At 33.5% G+C, this 26550-nt stretch overlaps 1 protein-coding gene across 22 annotated transcripts in view; it reads left to right on the forward strand.

Moving 5' to 3' along the window:
- The window catches only part of RIMS2 (regulating synaptic membrane exocytosis 2), a 775110-nt gene that overhangs the window by 419723 nt on the left and 328837 nt on the right, over window positions 1-26550 (forward strand). For 19 of the 22 annotated variants that reach the window (XM_031935888.1, XM_031935883.1, XM_031935887.1 and 16 more), the window contains 6 exons: window positions 102-225; window positions 2457-2503; window positions 5707-5819; window positions 15672-15802; window positions 19339-19510; window positions 25583-25736. In XM_031935888.1, the coding sequence (XP_031791748.1) occupies window positions 102-225; window positions 2457-2503; window positions 5707-5819; window positions 15672-15802; window positions 19339-19510; window positions 25583-25736 (741 nt within the window). Of the gene's footprint in view, window positions 1-101; window positions 226-2456; window positions 2504-5706; window positions 5820-11873; window positions 11922-15671; window positions 15803-19338; window positions 19511-25582; window positions 25737-26550 lie in introns of all 22 variants that reach the window. The other 3 variants (XM_031935886.1, XM_031935899.1, XM_031935903.1) reach the window with 1 other exon arrangement.

The raw sequence follows: 26550 nt of genomic DNA on the forward strand, positions 1-26550 counted from the left end.
ATTTTATCCTATGGAGTTTATTGAAGTTTAAGATGCTGTTAAGTGTAATTTATTGGATCAAATTTTCTTTATGACATTATTATTACTGACACACACTATAGGTGATGAAGTATTAGAATGGAATGGAAGGCTATTGCAAGGAGCCACATTTGAGGAAGTATACAACATCATTCTGGAATCCAAACCTGAACCACAAGTAGAGCTTGTAGTTTCAAGGCCTATTGGGTAAGTTGGTTTCAATATTTTATATGTGTGTGAAGTTGAATACTGTTAAACTATTTGTAATGTGCCATTTAATAATTTCTGATTGCTTTATGGAAATAAATTATTTTGTAGACAGTAACTTTTTCTCTTTCCTTACCAAAAGCACCACACCAAAAATAATATCTCTTTATCTGATCATATAGATGGTAGAATATACAGTTACTTACACAAGAAGAAATATTTACGTGTTTATTCATTTTATTGTAACACCTTAAACGGTGGTTATAGGATTTAGTAGGGGAAGGAGGCTATAAATCATCTATAGTCTACACATTTTACATTTTTCAAAATAGAGATTTCAACATAGGAAAGAAAGGGCCAAAGGACATACAACTCCTAGATAGAGGTAATAGTTTATGGAAAAACATGACATGTTTTTTAACAAGGTGAACAAACAGACCCAAAATAAGCAAACATCAAAGTACTCTTTGGCTTTGTAATTTATACCTCTGTTTTATAATGCCTATGCATTAAATGTAATGCCTATAGATTAAAATTGACAATTTCCAGACATTGGCAATAAATGTTAAAGAGGCAACTGAATTACATTATATGCCAAGGTAAAATATATACCTGTATCAGAGTAAAAGTAACAGAAAAATATTACTGTTGGTGAATTATTAAATGCAGATTTAGGGTAAGAGCATTCTAGGGTGAAGCCTACAGAAATCATTTGTTGTAGAATAGTAATGTCCAGTTATAATTCATTTAGGAAATGATGGGCCTGTATTATTTTTATCTCTTTTTTGAAAATGCTGAAGAAAACGACTTAGGGTGGTAGCTTAGTTTTATTGAAATGTTCCTTTTAAAGTATTAAATCTGGTACTTGAAATTGTATTCATTTTTTATTTTGTCTTTTCATAGTTTTGTATCATGGTAAAGCTGCAGTGTATAAGATTAGTGTATTGATCAAATATATTTCTTGGTATTAAAGGATCTTCAAGTCTTGTTTTTGTTTAATATTTTAAATAATTTATAGTCCTTTATGTAGTTTACTGAATGAATGTAACCATTAATATTTACTCCTTGTGTCAAATCTCAAATAAAAATATACACTTATTTTTGGTGTAAATATAGTTCCATGGTAATGTTGAGATTTCCCCATAAGAAACATGTTTGTCTGGCCGGGCCCGGTGGCTCAAGCCTGTAATCCCAGCACTTTGGGAGGCCGAGACGGGCGAATCATGAGGTCAGGAGATCGAGACCATCCTGGCTAACACGGTGAAACCCCATCTCTACTAAAAAATACAAAAAACTAGCCGGGCGAGGTGGCGGGCGCCTGTAGTCCCAGCTACTCAGGAGGCTGAGGCAGGAGAATGGCGTGAACCCGGGAGGTGGAGCTTGAAGTGAGCTGAGATCCGGCCACTGCACTCCAGCTGGGCGACAGAGCAAGACTCCGTCTCAAAAACAAAACAAAACAAAACAAAAGAAACATGTTTGTCTTTTCTCAGTGATGTTACTACATTTTAAAAGTTTCCAGTGGCTCATGCCTGTTATCCCAGCATTTTGGGAGGGCGAGGCCGGTGGATCCCTTGAAGTCAGGAGTTCAAAACCAACCTGGCCAACATGGTGAAACCTTGTCTCTGCTAAAAATACAAAAATTAGGGTGAGGCAGGAGAACTGCTTGAACCCAGAAAGTGGAGGTTGCTGTGAGCTGAGATAGAGTGAGACACTATCTTTAAAAAATAAAAATAAATAAAATAAAATAAAATGAAAGTTTTAATCACAACATGAATATTTTACTTTTTATTTTGGTGATATTTTATTTGTACTTTAATGTTACTGATTTAGAACAGCAGGTAAAACCAAAGAGCAGAAGAGAATAAAAACGTATCTGTAAAACTTATCTTGTTTAATACAAATTTTTTATAATGGATAATTGTGCAGTGAGACACATAGAAAATAAAGTCTCTTTTTAAAAGCATGCTATGGATGCATATGAATTTTATTTCCTTTTAAATAGTTGAGGTTGGCCCAGAATACTTTTATGAGCAATAAGTACTAAGGCTTGTTTCTTATTTATATAATACCATTATTATACACAGTTTTCTTCATTTTACACTGTCCTATTAATAGATTGATAATGATAAAAAATATGAGTTGCATTAATTGTTGAAACAGTTTCTCTCTCTCTCTTTCTTTCTTTCTCTCTTTCTCTTTCTTTTTCTTTCTTTTTCTTTTTATCATTTCAGAGATATACCTAGAATACCTGATAGTACACATGCACAACTGGAGTCCAGTAAGTTTTATTTATTCTAGAAGAAAATGTTATTTATAATTGCATTCATCAGAGGTCAGATGAAGTATTTAGCTAGTAATGTGAAGTAAGAAATATGACAACCTTGCTATCAAGTATGTAAGCATATAAAGATGGAAAATTTAGTATTATTTCATGTCACTGTGGGAAAAAATACAAAAATGTAGAATATTTTAAGTTTCTTTTAAACATTTTGTCTTATTACAGATTTTTAGATAGCATGATTAAGGTATACTGCAATAAATTGCACATACTTAAAGTACACAATTAGGTAAGTTTTGACATACATATATACCTGTGAAACCATCATCCCAACAAAAAATCATGAACATAGTCACTGCTCCCAAAAATTCACCCCCAAAACTTCCCCTAGTTTTAAAATTTACTATTTGTAACCTCATCCTCATTAAGTGGGGGGAGATGCTTAGAATAAACTAGTGGATAATTACATTTATTCTAATTTATGTTTTTGGAAAGTGGGATAACAGTTCTGATTTAACATCAGAGGAGTAGTGGAACAATAAATACATAAGTTTAATGTCAAATTTATCTATAATTTTAAACATTATTGTTAGTGGTATTTCAGATGTTAAATTATTTTTTTCAATGAAGTAAGTTTCTTTATTGATTGAGAGTACAGTAAGGGATATTGGGAGAGAGGAAAAAAAGGATTGCAGTTTGAAATATGTTGATCAGGATAGACCACATTGAAAAGGAAGGATTGAAGGAAACATTTGGAGTGGCTGCCTGGGGGGAAATCTTTCCAGGTACAGGATGTGTGGATGCAATGGCAAGAAAGCCTAAGGTGCATTTAAGGAAATTCAAGGAGGCCAGTGTAGCTGAATGGAGTGAGCAAGAGGAAGAATGGTATGAATGAGGATAGAGGAATAATGGGCAAATTGCAAAGGCCATATAACCCACTGTAAGGACATTGGCTTTTACTTTCAGGAAAATTGGGAGCTATCTAGGATGGTTTTGAGTAGATACTTAGTGTTAAAATCTGGCTAATAGGTTGCAAATAGATTAATAGAGTCGAGGGTAAAAGCAAAGAGACTAACTAGTGAGAAGGCTAATCTAGTGGCAAGACAGTGGTGATGCAAACCATGTTGGTAGCAATGAGGATGGTGAGAAGTGGTCGGATTCTCTATATACCACAATAATTGAGAATGCACTATTAAAATAGATGTTTTTTTACTTTCATATTTACAATTACAAGTTTCTTTAAAGTCTTTATCAGAGTAGTCCTTTGAATGCTATAGCTCTATACTTTAAAATATAGTCCCATGACTTATTTGATTTAGTATCTTTGACTACGTGCTAAATGATTTTATCCAAAATAATATCATGATCACATAAAACTGTAACATAAATAATCAAATTATAATTATTATAAAATGATATTATCATCATTATCCTTATTGCTCCCATTTTATTTAGTACTTATAACTGTGCTTGATGTTGTACCTATACCATCACATTTAATTTTTACAACAATCCTATGGGGTAGGTTAACATTTTTATTCACCTTTATTACATCTCTCAGATATTGTATGAGCAACATGGAAACCTTTATCTTATTTTAGCTATTTAAAAAGACCCTAGGCTATAATTCCAAAATAGTTTCTGAGGAGACAGGGGTCCTTTCTCAGATTAGATCCACTCTTTTATTCTTTAAACATTGATGTTTTTCCAAGCCCTTGTCCTTAACCATCTTTATTCCTGGTTCCTCAATAAATTCTTTTCTTCTTATGGTTGTAATTGCCAGCTGTATGACTTCTAAGTTTACATTATCAAAAGGAGGTATCATTGTCCCTACATGCCTGGATGTTCAAAGAATACATTCTGTTGTGTCATCTGTTGCCTGAAGTTTAACAACCTTTATTGTAAAAACAACAACGACAACAACAACAACAAAAAAAAAAAACCAGCTTCTTTCTTAGTAGAAAGGTTTCATTTGTCCTACTTGCTAGTAATATAAAAGGTATCACTGTTACTTCTAATCCTAAGCCTTGCAGTTTCCCTTTCATTTTACACTGTATTCTCTCTAGAGGTGAGTTTTATCTACCTTCATTTCCAATTAGGCATACAACTCTACAGGTTAATTTCCAACACTAGTCTCTACTTGGACATTTGGTCCCATCTGTAGTTCCACTTAACTGCTTTACATCTCCCATTGGATGTCTCAGAGGTGTTGTAGGTTCACTGTGTTCCCAATTAAGTTTTTACACATCCATTCCCTTAAATACAGGTCTTCCTGGCCAAGCGTGGTGGCTCACGCCTGTAATCCCAGCACTTTGGGAGGCCGAGGCAGGTGGATCACGAGGTCAGGAGATCGAGACTATCCTGGCTAACATGGTGAAACCCTGTATCTACTAGAAAAAAAAAAAAATACAAAAAATTAGCCAGGCGTGTTGGTGGGCGCCTGTAGTCCCAGCTACTTGGGAGGCTGAGGCAGGAGAATGGCGTGAACCCGGGAGGCGGAGGTTGCAGTGAGCCAAGATCAGCAACTGCACTCCAGCCTGGGTGACAGAGTGAGACTCCGTCTCAAAAACAAAAATAACAAAAAACAGGTCTTCCCCAGTGTTCTGAATCCCAATGAATATCAGCAATGTTCTGTCCAGAGAACATGACAGACATACATGGAATATTCTTATCCCCAAGAATGAAAATAGTGACAATAAATATTTAATATTTTATTCCTTTTTTATGCCCCTCACTTCTTTCTGCCAGTATAATTTGTTATATTGTTCTATACATAATTTTAAAAATTTAATAATTTTGTACTTATTTTCTTATTATTCACAAATGTAGTCTGTCTTTCAGTTGCTTTATTGATTTATGTTTTGATTACTCCTTGTTTCTATTTTTAAATTTTTCTTAATATGTCATCGTAAGATATAAATACAGTACGCTTAACAGATAGTAACTAAGTCCTGAGGTAGAGGCCTGTCTCTACTATAATTGGCACAGAAAATGGTTCACTATTGGTCTTAAGAGAATCCCTATACTGCACTTTTGCTTCCAAAAAAACCTCTTTAAGAATATTTCAACATTGTGTCTAAGAAAATGGCCTATATAATGACATTTTGTGGACATCAAAAAAATAAATAATTTGAAAGTTATATGGCAAAACTTACTAAATACTTGTGAAGAGCCATTGTTGTTATGTGTAATTATCGTTGCAGGTTCTAGCTCATTTGAATCTCAAAAAATGGATCGTCCTTCTATTTCTGTTACCTCTCCTATGAGTCCTGGAATGTTGAGGGATGTTCCACAGTTCTTATCAGGACAACTTTCAGTATGTAGTCATTACATTTACTCTTCTTTTCAGAATATCAAATAGTACTTTTAAAATACGATGCTAGTTTTTTACAAACCAAGTTATTCCTAGAACATAATTGTGCTTTTAACCTCCCAATTTATCGTTCTTTTAGTTTTTGAAATCCAGTTTTGATTATTTATCATACTGCTTCATTTATTAGAGTTAGATTTTCTGGAATTTAATAACAGTTAGATTTTGTGAAGGTACCTAAACTCTTTTGTATGTTAGTAATTATAACAAAATTCAAGTTCATAATTTTTGCTCTGTACCTTAAGATGACTATAATTTGTCATAGATTTTTAAGAGAAGTAAAAATGTTGCACTATGTAAAGATGGTATTTCAGATAAAAGTAAATATGAATTCTTCACTGCTTTACAACTTTAAGGATTTTGGTGTCAGTTTATAGTCATCATTGGAGTTCAATATTGCTATGAAATATAATGATACTTGAGATGTTTTTGTCAATAGACAAAATGAAATGAACAGAGAAATATATAATGGATTGCTGAATACTTCAGATAACTTTGCACATTAAGTGATCCCTGATTTGAACATTTTAAAATAAAACTTAAATACTCATTTATGCATTTTATATTGTGTTGATATCAGAGGAGCTTTACAAATGTAAGTCTTTACTTTTTATTCATTTGTTCTGTTGTCATTCCCTTATTAAACCATATAAAAGTAGTAACATAATAAATTTATTCTTATACATTAGAAAAATACAGGTTGATATTACCAGTATTGTTGGTGATTACAAAACTTGAAATTTCATGAGTATTAAAAAGGTATTTAGGTTGTCAAAATTCAGACATTGAATTTTGGATTAACAAAAAGTTACAGTTAAAAACTAAATTATTTGAGGCTGATATTTTAAGCCCAGAAATTAGCTATGAAATTTTTCCTTTGATTTTTTTTGGGAGGAGGGTGGGAAAGGGTAGTATTTGTTTTTTTCTGAAGTATTTTCATTAATTAAAAGAAGTTATAGGAAGTATATGCAAAAAGGAAAAAAGTTCATTCGCAGTCATTAAAAAAGTCATTAGACATGTCTTTTTTAGAATGATTTTGACCATCAAGGTGACAATAACAGAAAAGTTATATAAGAAAGAATATGTGATGCTATTAGGAAATTGTAAATGTTCCACTAAAATAAATTTCTTCCCTTATTATTTTTTTTCCTTTCTATTTCATAAACAGAGTGAACTTTTTCATTTGAGGCTAGTGGTCTTTTTTCAAGTCTGCAAAATAAGTAGCATCTTTCTACTTATTCTTACATATATCGACAGCACATATGTTGTCATTTATAGTTACAAACGTATGTTTTCTTCTACTATGCTATAAAATGCTAATAAATTGTTGTTTCTTATTATGGATCCATTTCAATAGTTCATCCTTAAATAATGTTTTTGGGGCTGGATGATCCCAGTCCATAAATAAAATTGTGTTTGTGGTGTGTGTGTGTGTGTGTGTGTCTGTCTGTGTCTGTGTGTATGTATAGTTTGCTTAAGTTCGTAAAGAAGGAGTGGAAGTTAGATTTTCTATAATAAGTAAGTATCACTTTGTTTTCTTATTTGAATCCCAAGGTCTTACTACAGATTGGACTAGGAGGGGAGGACGAGAAGCATAGTTCAGGGATTTAGACAAATTTCAAATTCAACTATTTTCCTTCATGGTTCAAAATTAATATGGTAAAAGGTACAACTGTTAAATATTTCAGGGAAATATAAACTTAAAAGTTTCACTTCTAAATTTATGTATAACGATGTAAAGTTATAGTATTTAGATTTATAAGTGGTTTTGTAATTTAAAATGTGTACTATTTTCTCCTTTTCTTATGACTTGGAAGGAATATGTTCCACTATGATATTATTAGTAAAACTTTTAGCTGTATCTGTTTTGAAACTATTCACACATATACCCATACCCTACCCTAGATATAAAAAATGTTGGTTATAAATATACTGCATATTTATTGTGGGAAACTGGAAAGCACAGAAAATTAATAAGATGTAAAAATCAGCTATAATCCTGACACTGAAATATAACCATTCACTACATATAAATTTTTAAACAAAACTGAAAAGAAAATACTATTTTGAATCTTGATTTTTCTCTTAGTAATATTGTGGACTTTTTCCTGTCTTTAAAAATTCCTCTTAAAATTGTTTTAATGGCCATTTTAATACTTCATTGTAACTTAATTCACTATTATACGGTACCTTGCTTGTTTCTAACTAATTTTTATGAATAATGATTCCGTGGAAATCCTTGAATATAAATCTTGAATATTTTTGTTAGGACAGAATTCTATTGTCAGAATAACTTTCCAGAAATGAAATTGCAATATAAAAGGCAAAGGAAAATTTTAGGATTCTTGAAATCTATTTTCAAATTTTTCCTTCAGAAATGATTTTACCTAATTAAACTCCAATCATCTACTTAAGAAATCTGTGTTAAGTTCTGACCCCCACATCAGCTATAGTGCTAGTCACTGCGAATACAAGTTTTTACCTTCATGTAACTTATGAATTTTATTCTTATATTTTTGCATCCAGGAAAACATAACTAAGATGCTATCTGGTATATAATAATTCCCTTTATATTTAATCCTGTCTCTATCAGCCTGGAGACAGTTTTGGTTTGCTCTAATGATGTAGAGGTTGGAAAAATATATCTACATATATCAACCCTAAGGAAAACTAGGATGTCATAAACCAACATTACAATTCCTTTTTCCTTCTTTTCTACCTTTGGACATTTTTGCTTTTGGTTAGTTTTTACTTGGGCCCATACTTCACTTACAAAATTATGATATTGCTAATGCCTGAGAACAATGATAATTTTTATAGTATGTGAGCTGGCCTTCCTAATACTCTGTCAGTTCATGTCTCAAATAGAAAATATATACGTATAATATCATTCTCAAAGGAGGTGATTATAAAAAAATGTAAATTTGTTGTTTACATTTTCATGCTCAAGGCTGTTGATTTTTTTAAATGTATGCAATTTATTTTCTCTACATTTTTGAATTGTCCTGCTGTTTATTATTCTAGTGCATAGCAGTGAAAATGCCATTAATGTATTTGGTGAAGAAAATCAGCATGAATTCAGGTTTATGCCACATAGGCTGTATGTTAGCTTTTTCACTGACAGCACTGCCTTATTAGGACCCTATTTTTAATATGTGTTCTTCCAGAATTTAGCAGTTTTTCTCCTTCAGTTGATTACTTTTGTAGTTCTTAATAGTTTCAATTAGTTTATAGCCTTTGACTATTTTGATAATAGGGCATTAAAAGAATAGCTTTCAATTCTTTTCAAAGTGAGAAAAGGCTCAGAATTCTCTTTCCGTGGGAACATATTACCCAATTGATACTACTGTTAATCATATTTTATTTCATTCGCTTCATGATCTGTGGTTGATTGATGGTTGCAGTGTTTTTCCAAGTTACTTTAAAAAATATCTTTTGACTCCATTTTAAGTAAATATTACAAATATCCATTTTATATGCCCATTTGAAAGGAATACATAATTTAAGGAGCGGTATATGTCCTTTCTATCTCCCTGGAAACTCCATAGCCTTTTTAAAACTTTCTATAAATGAAAGGGTTTTTTTGAGCTTTTATCTGTTACACTTCATTGTTATAACTTTGTTATTCTGAAAGTATTGTATGAAAAGAATGTTCTAAAGATACTAGTGCAATTAATTGTGGAAAGTGATATTAAAAATGCGAAATGAATTGTGGTGTACAAATTCAAATTCTTCATTTGTATGAAGCCTGAATTGTTATAGATATCATCAGGTCTCTCATGCTTACAATAAATGAATTAATAGTAATTACAAATTACAGTGAGACGCATAGTGTTTGCCATCCCTATCTGAAATATCCATAGAGACAGAAAGCAGTGGTTACTAATATACAGCGAGATGGAAAAATAGGGAGTGATTATGTAAAGTACAGAATGTTCTGGGATGATGAAAATATTTTGAAACTGGAAGGAGGTAGTAATTCTGTGGTAATTCCACAGAATTCTGAACACAGTATTTGCCACTGAATTGTATACTTTAAAATAGTCAGTTGTATGTCTGGTGAATTTTATGTTAATTTAAAAAAATATTGTCAACACAAAAATATATTTTTATAGCCATATTTAAAATATAAACTCATGGGTGAAGATTAAGTGTAAATTGCCATAGGTTTCAGAAGGTTGATTTCAGAAGTCTGTGAGATGCATGTATGAGTTCATTTTAGAACATGGAAAAATGTTTGCTTTAAAGGATTAATTTATTTGAAAGTATTATTTCTTTCAAAGGGAATCTTTTATTTTATGACATAATATTTACTTGTAAAAATATTCTGTAACCTTAATATTTTTGGTCTAAAAACAGGTAGGAGGACAGGGGAAATAAAATGTATTTCTAAAGTACCTTGTTTAGTCCCTTTTTTCAACATGCTAAATTTCTCTATGAATTTCATATATCCCCTCTGTCATTTGCTAAAGCATTATAATAGCCTGTGGTTATGCCGACAGACGTCAGTAACACACTCCACATCTGAATATTTCTTTCTTCCTTTGGGAATATTTCCACATAAAAAGGAAGACAGCTTAGATTTGAAACTGCCTTGGTTTTGAAAGAGACAGACAGAGAGAAAGAGAGAGAGAGAGATTGAGAGAGAGAGAAAGATGACTCATGATTGAATGACAGTCTGCTTTTAAGTCTGCTTTCCTTTGGGTTTTAGATTTATGTCTTAAATAAACGTGTCTGATCAATGCCAACTGGACTGAGCAAAACTACTCTTAGTACTCATTATCTGTTTCCAGTTAGCAGTGGAAAGAGAGAAGCCTTTAACTATTTATGACTTTGAAGTAGACAAGAGAGACATCCATAAGAAATGTGAGGAATGGGATGGAATCTTGGTGATAGAAGCAGAGTTAAATACCTTGAAATCCATTCCCAAACCTGATTATGTTCTGATTTAGCTGTTGGAATGCCTAATAAAGGTACAACATTCTGATTATTGTGGTCTTTTGGAAACTTTCAAAATGAAAACAAAAGTCAGTAAGAGAAAGGAAATTTGATTTGATTCTGAGAATTTGATTTAGTGATTTAATTAGAACTGGGTTCTATTTTCTGTCTTTACACTACCTTGCTTTTTGTTTGAGTATGGGCAAGTGTGTCTAGCCCTTTTCTGTGTTTCCTGACCTACAAATTGTGAGTAGAAGCAACTACCTCATAAGGTTGTTGGAAATACCATGAGGCAATAAACTTATAATAAACTGTCAATAAAGCCTTGAAAAAGTGCAACAAGCTGTATAAGCAAAAAGAGATAAGATATTGTCATTAATAGGTGTGATTAGCAATAAACAGTGTTACCTTAAGTGGTACATAATAAATGTCTGATGATGGCGTTTCAATACTAGAACCTGATAGGGATTCATCAAGTATGAGTCAAGTAATTAATCCAATGCATTTCTGCACACTTTTATTTTAATGTGTTTATTCTTTTAAGAAATTCTAAAGCCAACTTGGCTAATAGTTTTTGGACTTTGGGTAGACATACTTTGGAGAAGTCACACAATTACTTCCACAGATGGGTTTTCACTCATAACTCTGTAATACATTTTCAACTAACTTATTTTTGTACTGTCCTATTTTCTGTGTAGTATGTTTAAGGATAAAATATGAAATTTATTGATTCTTGGGTTATGCTTTTAATCATTCTTTCAAAATACATGAGCCCAAATATATTATTTTATATCCAGTCTTAATTCTTGTTTTGTGAACTACATTTGAAAAATTTGATTATACAAATTCTAGTATTTTGTATAGTTTTTAATGTTTTTTGGCATTGGACAAAATTAATTTATTCATTACACTGAAGTACTTAATTTCGATAAATATTGTCATGGAAAAATTGTATTTAAGGGATAGTTGTATGTGTTTGTTTTTACTTTTGGTCTTTTAGTTCCAGTGTGTTGTCCTTTTTGGTTTTGTTTTATTGCTTTTTTCTTTAATTTTGCTTACCAGAGCCAAAGCCTTAGTAGAAGAACAACGCCTTTTGTTCCTAGGGTTCAGGTAAAGGCCTTGTCTGCCTGATAGAAACTAAAGTTGTGTTTAACCCTTATTTGTATGTTTTTGGAAAATGCGTTAATAGGAAAACTTTTTTTGGTATGTTGCTCCAAACCATATTATTGACTTTCAAATCATTTTATTAGCCAGCTTGTAAAAATTTGCATGGGGATTAGAATATTGAATAAAAATTTAAAGAGACAATCTTTGTTAGTGATTTTATATGATAAACTAAATACTAAACCTTATAGATTTCGAAGTGGCATTTAATGTAGATTCTACTTATGTATATGACATTTACAGAAATAGCTAATTTTATACTGTTGATATTTTCCTTTGTTACACTAAGGTTACTGTCTCTTTAAATCACTCATTATGTCACTTAACATCTATATTCTCTTGCATTTTCCAAGTAATAACTCCTTGAGGAGACTGGCAAATAAATTTGTACCTTATTTAAAATATGAATTTTATGCATATTATATATAAGGTTCATTTTTTGGAAAGTATTTTACTTTGAAAGAACAAAATTATAGTCCAAATAAAATAAGTTGGATTTATTTTGTTAATGTTTTGCCATTGTAGTTTTATTTAATTTTATGTAATAGTTGGGTACAAGTTGTTTGCCTCTTTTCATTAGGAACCCCTTATATGGTAAAGTAATGGCAATATAGTTTTTTTTAAGTAGTATTATGCTTTCCTTGCTTTGCTGCATGTTGTTTTTTAAAAATTTGTTGCTTCTGAGTAATACTTATTTTGTTTAAATTTAAAAAATTAAATTATTCTTGTTAATATTATACAATATAAAATATTTACCTATGCTGCTTAGGTCCTACTTAGGAAAATTAAAAATAGTTACATGCTAAAGCTGGAATGAGAAATATTTTTAAACAATTTAAATTATACTAATATTTTTATTAATGAAATTGGGGCTGAACAGGAACTATGTCAGAACCAGAATTGTGAAGATATGTTTGTTATATTTGGGGGAATCAACAGCTATATTTTAAACACTTATTTAAAAAGCACAGATAAGAAATTAAGAATGTTATAAAGTGATGTACCTAATAAAATCTGTTTTGATTATGTGAACTGGATATCTATTAAAAACTTCAATGCAAGTCCTATAATATAAATAAAAATTAGGGCTATATTCAAATACTCAGTTTAAAGCAGTCTATTAAAAGGTATAATTTTGGTCAAATAATTAGTAAAGTTAAAATGTGCCTATTTGCTGTTTAAATTATTTTAATATTTGTGCGTTTGTAATTTATAATTTAGTAAACTCTAAAATATTATACCAAAAATAAGCCATATGTTTACTCTGTATGAGAAATGGATAATATTAGTAACTGATAATATTTTGGTTTTCCATGACATAAGGAAATCTGAAAAGAATACTCTGTCAGACTTTTGAAATATATATCTCAAATGCTAGTTTTAATGATTTTAAAGGAGAAAAAATATTGCTGGTGGAGATGGCAACAAGTACTTAGTTTAACCCCCCAAAAGGTTCTCATAGAAATCAATAATTTGCTCTAATAATTTTTAGCTTAGTCTCATAATAATTATTGTTTCTTAAATGTAACATTTATTGGAAATAAATCTTTTTAACCTTGCAGAATCTTTTTTTTTTTTCCTTTGAGGTGCTTAATATTCATGTCATGAACTTCAGAGAAAGCTTTTTAATGTCTTAGAAAAAATGAAGCCATAAACTCTTTTTTTGTTTTGTTTTTGAGACGGAGTCTCGCTCTGTCGCCCAGGCTGGAGTGCAGTGGCTGGATCTCAGCTCACTGCAAACTCCGCCTCCCGGGTTTACGCCATTCTCCTGCCTCAGCCTCCAGAGTAGCTGGGACTACAGGCGCCAGCCACCTCGCCCGGCTAGCTTTTTGTATTTTTTTTCAGTAGAGACGGGGTTTCACCATGTTAGCCAGAATGGTCTCGAACTCCTGACCTCGTGATCCGCCCGTCTCGGCCTCCCAAAGTGCTGGGATTACAGGCTTCAGCCACCGCGCCTGGCCATAAACTCTTTAAAACTGATGAAAATAGAGAATACCATAGAAATCAGTTGGGTTTTTGTCACACATTTATGATACTATCTATAACACCTCTTTGATCTCATATACAATCAGACAGTCCTGCATTTCTCTCTTTTTCACTCACATCTTTTGCCAGAAGAATAGTCTCCTTTTGGCCCCTTTTTCTTATCTGTATCTATGTTCTAATATTATTGGAAAAGCAAATATTTGAACTGTTTTCTTTTCATATATTGGAGACTTTTTTCTTCAAGTTGTTAATCTCTTAATCTAAGGCAGTGGTTCTCAAATTTTAATGCACTTGAGGATCACCTAGGGACTTGTTAAAATCCAACTTCCAGGGCCTCGTTCTGATTCAGTAGGTGAGAGGTAGGCCCAGGAATTTGTAACTTTTTAATAAATAAGTGAGATAATACCGACATGGAAAGTTTATTAGCCCAATTTAAGAAATACTTGTCTAGGGTCTATTTTTGTACTTAGCAGCTCCATTAGAAAAATTTCTTGTTATTCAATAGCAAGATAATACCTACATTAAATGTAAAAACATAAAAATTGATAACTATAATTTAAACAAGTTGGATATTTCTTACTCTTATTCCTGTAAAAGGGCTGATTCCATTTGGCAAAAAAAAAAAGATGGAAATAATTTTATATACTTTTTTGGACTGTCAGTTTACCTTTTCTGACTCAAAAGTTGCTCAGTGTCTCATTCTCTAGGATATGAAGTGAGGGACTCAACAAAGCTATGTTGGAATTGGAATTGAACTGCTAGTGTTTCATGTATAACCAGTACTGATTTGTAACTGTTATTCTCAAGTTCCAAATTTTGGTTCCATTTCAGTTTCAACATAGTGGTTAGATATGTGCTGAGTTCTGGGCCGAGATGTGGATCAGAGCCATAATTATCATAGATCCTGACATAGTAGAATCAGACAGCTAGGTGTGCAGGTGTGAGGTATGTGTGTGGGAGGTGATAACTGTTAAATCAAGTAAATTCAGCAGTTGGATATGAAGTTCCCTTCCCTAATTATGGCACAGGGAAATTGTTCTCATTTTCTTATCTCAAATAATAAAATGTACTCTTATTATCCTAAGGATATTATTCATCAACTTCACAAAAGAATGAGACTTAATGTCTGAATAAGGAAAAATTTTAAAGATGAATTCATTATCATTTTAAGTTCAAACTGAAGGAATCTATTGACTAAAGCTACTAGTAAATCCCTTTTGCTTATAATATTTTAAATGTTTTTACCTGTGAAACAACATAAAACATTTATGTGAAAATTCCCTATGAATGTTATATAAACAGGATATTATCTACTCAATTCATTTTGAGCACTTATTCTGAACTCAGTTTTTTTTGTAGGGGAACCAAAATGAACTAGTGATTCTTGCATAAGTAAAGATACAGATCAATCATTTTATATAAAGTCCTTAATTATGATAATGTAATTATGTACATGTTAATAAGCAATCACATTAAGATAATAAAAAGCCCACATGCTTGATCAGTCAAACTGAAATGTCTGAATCATTCTTTTATTCATTGAAGTTATTATAGTATATCCTTTGATTTTTAACTAGCCACAATTTACTAAGTAAAATTTATATTCTGTGCTAATGATACTGTAAGAGAATGGGGTGAAGATTGGAAAGGTAAACATTGTGTTTGTGTAGTAAATATTTGAATTGATAAATTAATATTTTTGCTTTTCAGATAAAACTATGGTTTGACAAGGTTGGTCACCAATTAATAGTTACAATTTTGGGAGCAAAGGATCTCCCTTCCAGGGAAGATGGGAGGCCAAGGAATCCTTATGTTAAAATTTACTTTCTTCCAGACAGAAGGTAAGGATATAAAACAAAAATAAATGTTCTGAAAATAAATGAGAAAATGTTAATAGCAATGGGTATTTCAATTCTATATCATTTATTGGTATCATACTAGTGAGATATGTGAAGTTTAACATAAACATGATGGTTCTTAGGAATCAAAATAGTGACAGTAAATAAGATTTTTAAAAACTTAAATGTTGTATATGTGATTTTAAATATTAATTTTAGGCATGTGTGTATTATTTCTTGTATATATTTTCATTATTCAAAATCATTAAAAGTTATGCTTCCTAAAATCAAATTTTTAACACAAATTACAGAGTCAAAAAGCTAAAATACTAGAATTTTTAGTCAAAAATACTAGCTCTTTTAGTCAAAAAGCTAAAAATACTGCTAAAAAGTGCTCATTTCTCTGCAATTTCTACCTCCTCTTACCAAGATATTATTTCTGTCTATTCTATAAATTTAACAAGTTGTTTTGTATTCATCACCTTATATCGTCAAGAAAACTTACCACAAGTCCCAGAATCACCTTCTTCAAGCATTATTTGTTTTGTGTTTATTCTAATCAATATAAATGGTATTGTTCTACCCTTAATTTTTTTTCTTTTTGTTCTACCCTGATTTGATTGGAGAAATACTTTATCTGAAAATAAATCTAATCACTCTGAATTTCAGGCATGTAAAAAATAAAAGAGACTATTCAACAGGCATCATGAAAAAAGAAAGAAGGAATGATACCAGTTACCTTTCCCCGATTATCTGTCTGCATCCCTGCCTCCCACGGCAGAGTGCTCTCAAGATCTCGTTATTTTTTCTCCGGTTGAAAGTGGATAGGCACAGATGTGATCTTAAACATGTTTATACACTTTTGGATTCTCATTGATTTAGTTATTTGGTTCAAGTAGAAAGTCATCAAGGTTGAGTTCAGTACCAAAGTGTCACCTGAACAACAATCTCAGCAAAGAAAAGGACAAAAGAATAGACAGTGAGCAAAGGCTTTGCATTTTATTTGATACACATTTTGAAGTTTTATACTCTTTTTATATCTTGAAGTTAGTCGCCAGTTAAAATATATTTCTTCTTCTAATTTTAAGTGAAAACATCAAGTGTTTACATGCTATTACTGAATTACATTTAATGGAAACCAAAGTTCTAATAACATGAAAATAAATTTTTAAAAAAGGATTAGGTTGGATTTTATTGTATTTAAAAATTAACTATCTTCTCAGAAATTTGGTGATTCATTAAAAGATCAATTATTTATTTTATTATAATTAGACTTTTATTTTAAAATGATGTCTATAGCATGCTTATTGATCTTAGTGTTTAAATATCTTTAGCACCTTCTCAGTGTTTGACTTAAGCAGTATGCTTTGATTCTGAAGGCTTTATTTATACTTCTAGAGAAAGTAAAACTCATTTTTTTTAAACTTGCTGAATATAAGGTTATTTTTAATGGTTCTTTTTGTGAATTGGTGCTTGGGTACATACTAAATTGCCTTATTAAATTGTAGTCATGTATGTTAGGTTTATAAGAAACTTCAGAGATTGTCTATTCCTCTTCCTATTCAACATAGAAATACTGTCTAAAATTTTCATTCTTTATCTGAGAATTTTTTTCTGTCCTTAAGAGAAAGTTCATGACTTCCTCTTCTTTTTCCTTTCAGATTTTGATAGAAACCATTTTTGTTTGTTTGTTTGTTTTTGAGACAGACTTTTGCTCTTTTTGCCCAGGCTGGAGTGCAAAGGCGCGATTTCGGCTCACTGCAACCTCCACCTCCTGGGTTCAAGCAATTCTCCTGACTCAGCCTCCCTAGTAGCTGGGATTACAGGTGCCTGCCACCATGCCCAGCTAATTTTTTGTATTTTTAGTAGAGTTGGGGTTTCACCATGTTGGCCAGGATGGTCTCGATCTCTTGACCTTGTGATCCACCTGCCTTGACCTCCCAAAGTGCTGGGATTACAGGTGTGAGCTACTGCACCTGGCCAGATATAAACCATTCTTGAATTAGATAGCAAGGCTCCTGTGAAATACTTTCATCCTGGCCTTCTTGGAAGGACCTTTATCTCTTGACAAGGTCTCAATATTCATTGTTCATCAATGAAATATGAGTAGATGTTAAATAAATATTTGTTAAAGCTGTAAGCAAAGGTAGGGAGAGAAAGATCATACATCACAGTCCTTGTTTCAGATAAGTTATTCCCATACACATTATCACTTCTTTCCATGTATAGAGATAAAATCTCCTACATGGGTTTGCAGTGTCATTTTTCTGCCAATGCCTTCATGGTTAATAAAGCTACATTGCATGTTATCTTGTCCATGTGTATTAACAAAATTCATTATCAATTTGTATATTTAAAGTCATCTTTCTGCCACATTATATATGTGTGCTTTGGAAACATATAATACCTCTTCATCATTCAAGTAAAATCTAAATTAAACTTAAAATTCCAATGAGAAGAAGTTGCATTACTTCCCAATTTCAGAGACAATTCTACCCCTTCTTAGTTCTCTCTCCTCCCTATTTCCCAAAACTCTTGAAACTGTGTTGTGCTGAGATAATTTGTAGCAGTTGATACTGTTCTAACTGGAGCTTGTCTGTCATTTTAAATAGTTCTCTTAGGTAGCTTAAATTGTATTTCCTAGAAAATTGTATTCCTGTCAAGCCAGTGATCCTGTCTAATAAGCAAGATTAATGATCTCCAGATAGGTTGGATGTACCCTAGGTGATGTACAGGATAATCCTTTCATGGTCAGGAAGAAATATTTAAATGTTTAAAAATTTTTATTTTGTTATTTTTAATTTCTGTTTTAGTCTACTTTCCAATATGGACAGTATTTTAGTATAACAGTATGGTGACACACGTACAGAGATATACAACCAAAAAGAACATGAAAACCTTTGAACTGGCAATCCCATTTATTGGGATAGTTATCTTGCATTTTCATCTCATGTTGTGGTGACTACCTCACATAGAAATAAATTTACAATGTTTTAAAATAACAAATATATGTCAAATAAATATGAATTTCTTATATTTAAAAACGTATCTTTATAAAAAATAGATTATAATTGGTCATTAGCTAGAACTTTGTAGATAAGAAGTTGTGAATATCACAATTTACTCATCTTTTTATACAATGAGACTTCTGTAGTTTAAAGGAATAGTATATGTAATGTTACTGGTTAATTATCATTTAGAAGGTTTTCAGTAGGGCGATGTGTTAAAAAATTATTGAGTTAAGATTCTCAGGTCTGGTTTTATTTAGATTTTGAGAAAGATTAAGTTTTCAATAATTTGTCATAGAAAAAATTTAACATTTATTGTAACTTCGCCATTATTGTCATATCTATAAAGTGTGATATAGTATACACCTTAAATTTTTCATAATAATTTTAAAGGTTATAACACTTGCAATGTATAATAATTTGATGGTAAAATGTCACCTGACTTGTTTACTGAGAAATTTTAAATTAAAAAATTTAGGATAAAACTTGTGGTTCTATGTAAGTTCATAATTTGTTGGTTTTTTTCCATAGTGATAAAAACAAGAGAAGAACTAAAACAGTAAAGAAAACATTGGAACCCAAATGGAACCAAACATTCATTTATTCTCCAGTCCACCGAAGAGAATTTCGGGAACGAATGCTAGAGATTACCCTTTGGGATCAAGCTCGAGTTCGAGAGGAAGAAAGTGAATTCTTAGGCGAGGTATCTGGAGTTGTTTTAAAGTTTATGCTATTCATGTTATCCTGAATGCTTTTATTTATATAACTGTCAGTATAATTTTATATGTAGAATATCTGCAAAGGTAGGCACAATTTCTTTAATGGAATGTATTTCAGCTGCTGCTTTAGGACAAAACTTGAAACTATAGAAAACAGTGGTTGTACATATTCTGACAGATTTTACATGTCAGTTCTTATTTTAGAACTCTCAGTGTTGAATGATAAAAGATTTGTATTTCACAAATATATTGCTTTGTTTTATAGTGATATGTATATATTTTGGTAGTTTATGAACAGACTGTACCACTAATAAGCAGTTAAACCATTTATTTATGGATTATTTTCAAGCCCTACAATGTAACAGGCACTGTGCTATAGACAGAGCCTTCAAAGTTAAATAAGGAGTGTTAACTTACTTCAAGGAATTTACAATTCATTGGTGATACAGACACATGAATAGCAATTAGAATATAACATGCCAATTGATATGAAGGGGAAAATGCAATAGGAATACATAATTGCTATGCAGAGGAGGGCAGGTGGTCAAAGCAAGTCTTCACAGAGAGAGAGGAATTTAGCAAATTCAAGGGGAGTGAAATTCCTGCAGAGGGAATAAGAAGATATCAGGGTGAGGAGATATTGGTCAATTGCACTGAAATTGGAAGGGAATGTGGTAAGAAATGAGGTTTGAGGCTTAAACTGAGACCTGGGCATGTCACTTAATATGTAAACAAATTTGGATGTATCTGGTCAATAATAGGAACCAATAACCAATAACCAATTCTCTCTTTCCCATCTCTATGGAGTCTCGCTTTGTCACAGTGGCACAGTCATAGCTTACTGCTGCCTCAAGCTCTTGGGCTCAAGTAATTCTTCTGCCTCAGCTTCCCAAGTAGCTGGGACTACAGGTACCCACCACCATGCCCAGCTAATTTTATTTTTTTTGTAGGAATGGGGTCTCGTCATCTTGCCCAGTCTCATATTTTCTTTAAAAAGAAAATGGTTTGACTGTACTTGAGAAAAGTATTTCCAACTGTAATGTGGAGAATGATTGAAGAAGGCAAGATGGGAAGCACTTATCCAGCTATTAGCATGTTAAGTTACTCACTTTCAGCCTTTTTCAGTGTGGTTGGTATATTAGTTCATTTTCACGCTGCTGATAAAGACATACCCAAGACTGAGAAGAAAAAAGGATATAGTGTACTTACAGTTCACTGGCAGAAGGCAAGGAGGAGCAAGTCACGTCTTGCATGAATGGTGGCAGGCAAAGAGAGAGAGAGATTGCGCAGGGGAACTCCTCTTTATAAAATCATCAGATCTCATGAGATTTATTCACTATGAGGAGAACAGCATGAGAAAGACCCACCCACATTATTTGATTACCTCCCACTGGGTCCTTCCCACGACACATGGAAATTGTGGAAGTTTCAGTTCAAGAGGAAATTTGGGTGGGGTCACAGCCAAACCATATCATTCCATTCTGTCCCCTCCCAAATCTCATGTCATCACATTTCAAAACCAATCATGCCTTCCCAATAGTCTCCGAAGCCTTAACTCAGAATTAACTCAAAGTCCAGAGTCCAAAGTCCAAAGTCTCATCTGAGACTAGGTAAGTCCCTTCTGCCTATGAGACTATATAATCAAAAGCAGGTTAGTTACTCCCTAGATACAATGGGGGTACAGGCATTGGGTAAATACAGCCATTCCAAATGGGAGAAATTGCCCAAAACAAAACCTCATGCAAGTCTGAAATCCAGTGATGCTATCAAATCTTAAAGCTCTAAAATAATCTCCTTTGATTCCATGTCTCACATCCAGGTCATGCTGATGCAAGAGGTGGGTTCCCATGATCTTGGGCAACTCTGCCCCTGTGGCTTTGCAGGGTATAGCCTCCCTTCTGGCTGTTTTCATGGGCTGCCATTGAGTGTCTGTGGGTTTTCCAGGTGCACAGTGCAAGCTGTAGGTGGATCTACCGTTCTGGTTGGTGGCCATCTTCTCACAGCTCCACTAGGCTGTGCCCCAGTAGGGACTCTGTATTTGGGCTCTGACCCCACATTTCCCTTCTGCACTGCCCTAGCAGAGGTTCTCCATGAGATCCCCACCCCTGCAACAAACTTTTACCTGGACATCCAGGCATTTCCATACATCCTCTGAAATCTAAGCAGAGGTTCCCAAATCTCAATTCTTGACTTCTGTATACCTGCAGGCTCATCACAATGTGGAAGCTGCCAAGGCTTGGGCTTGCACCCTCTGAAGCAATGGCCCAAGCTGTAGCTTGGCTCCTTTTTGTCACAGCTGAAGCAGCTGGGACGCAGGACACCAAGTCCATAGACTTGGTGTCACAGCATGGGGACCCTGGGCCTGGCCCACAAAACCATTTCTTCCTCCTAGGGCTCCAGGCCTGTGATGGGAGGGGCTGATATGAAGACCTCTGAATTGCCCTGGAGACATTTTCCCCATTGCGCACAGGCGATTAACATTTGGCCCCTCGTTACTTATGCAAATTTCTGCAGCTGGCTTGAACTTTTCCTCAGAAAATGATATTTTCTTTTCTATCATACTGTCAGGATACAAGTTTTCCAAACTTTTATGCTCTGCTTCCCTTATAAAACGAAATGCCTTTAACAGAACCCAAGTCACCTCTTGAATGCTTTGCTCCTTCAACATTTGTTCCACCAGATAGCCTAAATCATCTCCCTCAAGTTCAAAGTTCCACAAATCTCTGGGGCAGGGGTAAAATGCTACCAGTGTCTTTGCTAAAACATAATAAGAATCACCTTTGCTGCAGTTCCCAAAAAAATTCCTCCTTTCCATATGAGACTACCTCAGCCTGGACTTTATTGTCCATATAGCTATCAGCATTTTGGGCAAAGTCATTCAACAAGTCTCTAGGAAGTTCCAAACTTTCCCACATTTTCCCATCTTCTTCTGAGCCCTCCAAACTGTTCCAACCCCTGCCCATTACTCAGTTCCAAAGCACTTCCACATTTTCAGGTATCTTTTCAGCAGTGTCTCACTCTACTGGTATCAATTTACTGTATTAGTTTGTTTTCATGCTGCTGATAAAGACATACTCGAGACTGGGAAGAAGAGTTTTAATGGACTTATAGTTCCACGTGACTGGGGAGGCCTCACAATCATGGTGGAAGGCAAGGAAGAGCAAGGCATGTCTTACATGGATGGAAGCAGGCAAAGAGAGAACTTGTGCAGGAGAACTCCTCTTTATAAAACAATTAGATCTTGTGAGATTTATTCATTATGAGGAGAACAGCATGAGAAAGACCCACTTTCATTATTCAGTTACCTCCCACTGGGTCTCTCTCATGACACAAGGGTATTGTGGGAGTTAAAATTCAAGATGAGATTTGGGTGGGAACACAGCCAAACTATATCAGTTTTTTGTTGTTTTTTTGTTTTGTTTTGCTGAGTAAATTAAATGGTACTCTCATGGGAAAAACAAGTCTATAGAAATATTGAAGTGAGTGTTGTCAGCTGAGGAACCAAAGAGTGGTAAACTAAAAATGCTTCTGTATTCCCAGCACTTTGGGAGGCCAAGGGGGGGGGGGGGCAGATCACCTGAGGTCAGGAGTTCGAGACCAGCCTGGCCAATGTGGCAAAACCCCATCTCTACCAAAAATACAAAAATTAGCTGGGCACGGTGGTGGGCTCCTGTAATTCCAACTACTCAGGAGTCTGAGGCAAGAGAATCGCTTGAGCCCGGGAGGCAGAGCTTGCAGTGAGCCAAGATCACGCCACTGCACTCCAGCCTGGGCGACAGAGCAAGACTCCATCTCAAAAAAAAAAAAAAAACTAAACTAAACTAAAATCCCTTGTGTGACCTTTAGGAAGAAGGTTCACACAGTTGTTAGGAGCAGAGATTCTGGAGCTAACTGACTGGGTTTATATTCCTGGCACTACCACTTCTTAGCCTTGGGTCTTTGAACAAGTTATTTGACCCATCTGTGCTTCAGTTTGTTCTTCAACCAAGTAGGAATAATACTTTATGCAACTCAGGGTTAATATGAGAATTAAATAAGTGTGTTGTATTGTGTGTTTGTAATACTTTGGAACACAGTACCTATAATTTTGAAAATGACTAGGGAAAATTTAGAAAGAGTGAAATAACTCCAGGCATGGTGGCTCACACTTGTAATACCAATCCTTTGGGAAGTGGAGATGGGGATAGCTTGAGACCAGGAGTCCAAGACCAGCCTAGGTAACATAGCAAGACCCCCATGTTTAAAAAAAATAAAAAAAGAAATTAGCTGGGCATGGTGGTGCATACAGTAGTCGTAGCTACTCAGGAGGCTGAGGTGGGAGAATTGCCTTACCCCAGGAGTTTGAGGCTGCAGTTAGCTATGAGTGCACCCCTGCACTTCAGCCTGGGTAACAGAGCAAGACCCTGTCTCAAAAACAAAAAAGAAAGAATGAAATATTAACTTGGCTGTGTTGCTTCTTTTTTTTTTTTTTTTTTTTTTTTTTTGAGGCGGAGTCTTGCTCTGTCCCCCAGGCTGGAGTGCAGTGGTGCGATCTCGGCTCACTGCAAGCTCCGCCTCCCGGGTTCATGCCATTCTCCTGCCTCAGCCTCCTGAGTAGCTGGGACTACAGGCACCCGCCACCATGCCCGGCTAATTTTTTTGTATTTTTAGTAGAGATGGGGTTTCACCGTGGTCTCGATCTCCTGACCTTGTGATCCGCCCACCTCGGCCTCCCAAAGTGCTGGGATTACAGGCGTGAGCCACCGCGCCCAGCCTGGCTGTGTTGCTTCTTTACCTCCCTTAGGTAAATAGTAATTTATCTTTATGTGGCCATTCTTGTAAACACAAAGCACAAACACTGTCACTTGCACAACCTCCTAAACAAAATAGACATTAATTTCTACAGACTTATATTTTGGGTAAATTTTTAAAAATTCATGTTATAAAATTTGTATTGTAATATGGTTCATGTTTAAAATCCATTCTTGTTTTTTTCTTTTCTTGTTTTAAATCTTTAGCAGGATGGTATGATAAATTCAGAATTTTAAATTAGACAGGCTGATTCAGTTTACACCTCTTTCACCTAAAAGCTGGTGTGACCTTGGATAAGTTCTTTTAACATTTGTTAGCCTTGGTATTTTTGCTTATGAAAATTAAATAAGACAAAGCTAGTAATTTTTAAAATAATTATGGCAGATAATATGGCACGGTTCTTAATACATAGTAGACACTTCAAATTTGTTTTTCTCTTCCCATTTAAAAGTTCTTATAAAAGTTAATTTCTTTTAACTTTTAAGTTCAGGGATACATGTGGAGGTTTGTTACATAGGTAAACATGTTTAATGGGGTTTGTTGTGCAGATTATTTCATTACCGAGGTATTAAGCCTAGTACCAATTAGTATTTTTCCTGATACTCTCCCTCCTCCTACCCTCTACCCTCCGATAGGCCCCAGTATGTATTATTTGCCTCTGTGGGTCCATGTGTTCTCATCATTTAGCTCCCACTTAAAAGTGAGAATGCGTGGTATTTGGTTTTCTGTTCATGCATTAGTTTGCTAAGGATGATGGCCTCCTGCTCCATCCATGTCCCTGTGAAGGAATGATCTTGTTCTTTTTTATGGTTGCTTAGTATTCCATGGTGTATATGTATATTAGTATTCCATGGTGTATATGTATATTTTCTTTACTCAGTCATCACTGATGGGCATTTAGGTTGACTCTAAATAAAAACGCTTTTAAAATTCTAAAATGATATACAAATATTAGTTATTGTTACAGTCATTTAAAATGAAAAGTGTTACTTTTGTAACAGTAAATTTGATAGCCTCTAGTAATGGGTAGTCAAGGGTCAAAAAAATAAATGTCTTAGATATTTAAAACTATTTAATCACTAAGAAGTTATAAAAGTTTATTTATTGTCAAAAGCATACTGACAATTTTGCAACATCTAAATGACCTTGTTTTTCATGTAATAGCATTACTATTATAATTATTACTACAAAAGTTGTAGGACCATTTAACATAATTTCTTTATTATTGGTATATTATGACCGTCCTTTGTCTCTTGGGTTTGTAGATTTTAATTGAATTAGAAACAGCATTATTAGATGATGAGCCACATTGGTACAAACTTCAGACGCATGATGTCTCTTCATTGCCACTCCCCCACCCTTCTCCATATATGCCACGAAGACAGCTCCATGGAGAGAGCCCAACACGGAGATTGCAAAGTAAGTTTTACCGAAATTCTTTCATATTTTTATTGAATTTTCCTAATCTTGAGTTATATATATGATAAAGAATTTGAAGATATCATTGTGAATATTAATAGTCATTTGTTAGTATTTCCATAGCTATTATTAAAGCTTTTGAATTGTTTGAAACACTAAAATAAGGTTGTACCCATAACAATCACCTATCACAATGTTGAAGTGGTTTATATTTGTATTTTGGGTGATATGACACCAAATAAGCACATTTACATTTAAATCTTAGTGCTTAGAATCCTAAATATAGGAATAAGATGGCTAATATGAATTTAGCCACATAGCTGTATGCACAAAATTATCATTTCCTCCTTTATTACTCTAGGTATTTTATGAATATGTAGTATACCAAGTATACTATAGTGGTTGAAACCATGAATTTTAATTTCAGACTACCCTGAGTTTCAATATTAATTCTTACACTTTAGAACTGTATGTCTTATGGCAGATCCTCTCTCTATGCCTCACTTTCTTCATTCGTAAAAGTGAAATAGTAATACCTGCATTACAGGGTAGTTAAAAAAATTAATTAGTCTCAATAATATAAACTGATGTTATTGTTATTATTGTTATTATTATCATCAACATTACATTTTGCCCTGGATTTTATAGTCTGAAATGTAAAATAGAATTACATCATTCCATAGATGCTTAAAATAAACTCAGAAATATTTTCCAGATTGAATAATGACATTTTAAGCTCTTCACTCCTAAAACTCAGGTCATTATTTTTCTAATGAATCTACTATTGGAAACTGAGGTGTATGTGTACTGTTTT

Source organism: Piliocolobus tephrosceles, chromosome 7, assembly GCF_002776525.5.
Source record: "Piliocolobus tephrosceles isolate RC106 chromosome 7, ASM277652v3, whole genome shotgun sequence".
NCBI classification, from domain to species: domain Eukaryota; kingdom Metazoa; phylum Chordata; class Mammalia; order Primates; family Cercopithecidae; genus Piliocolobus; species Piliocolobus tephrosceles.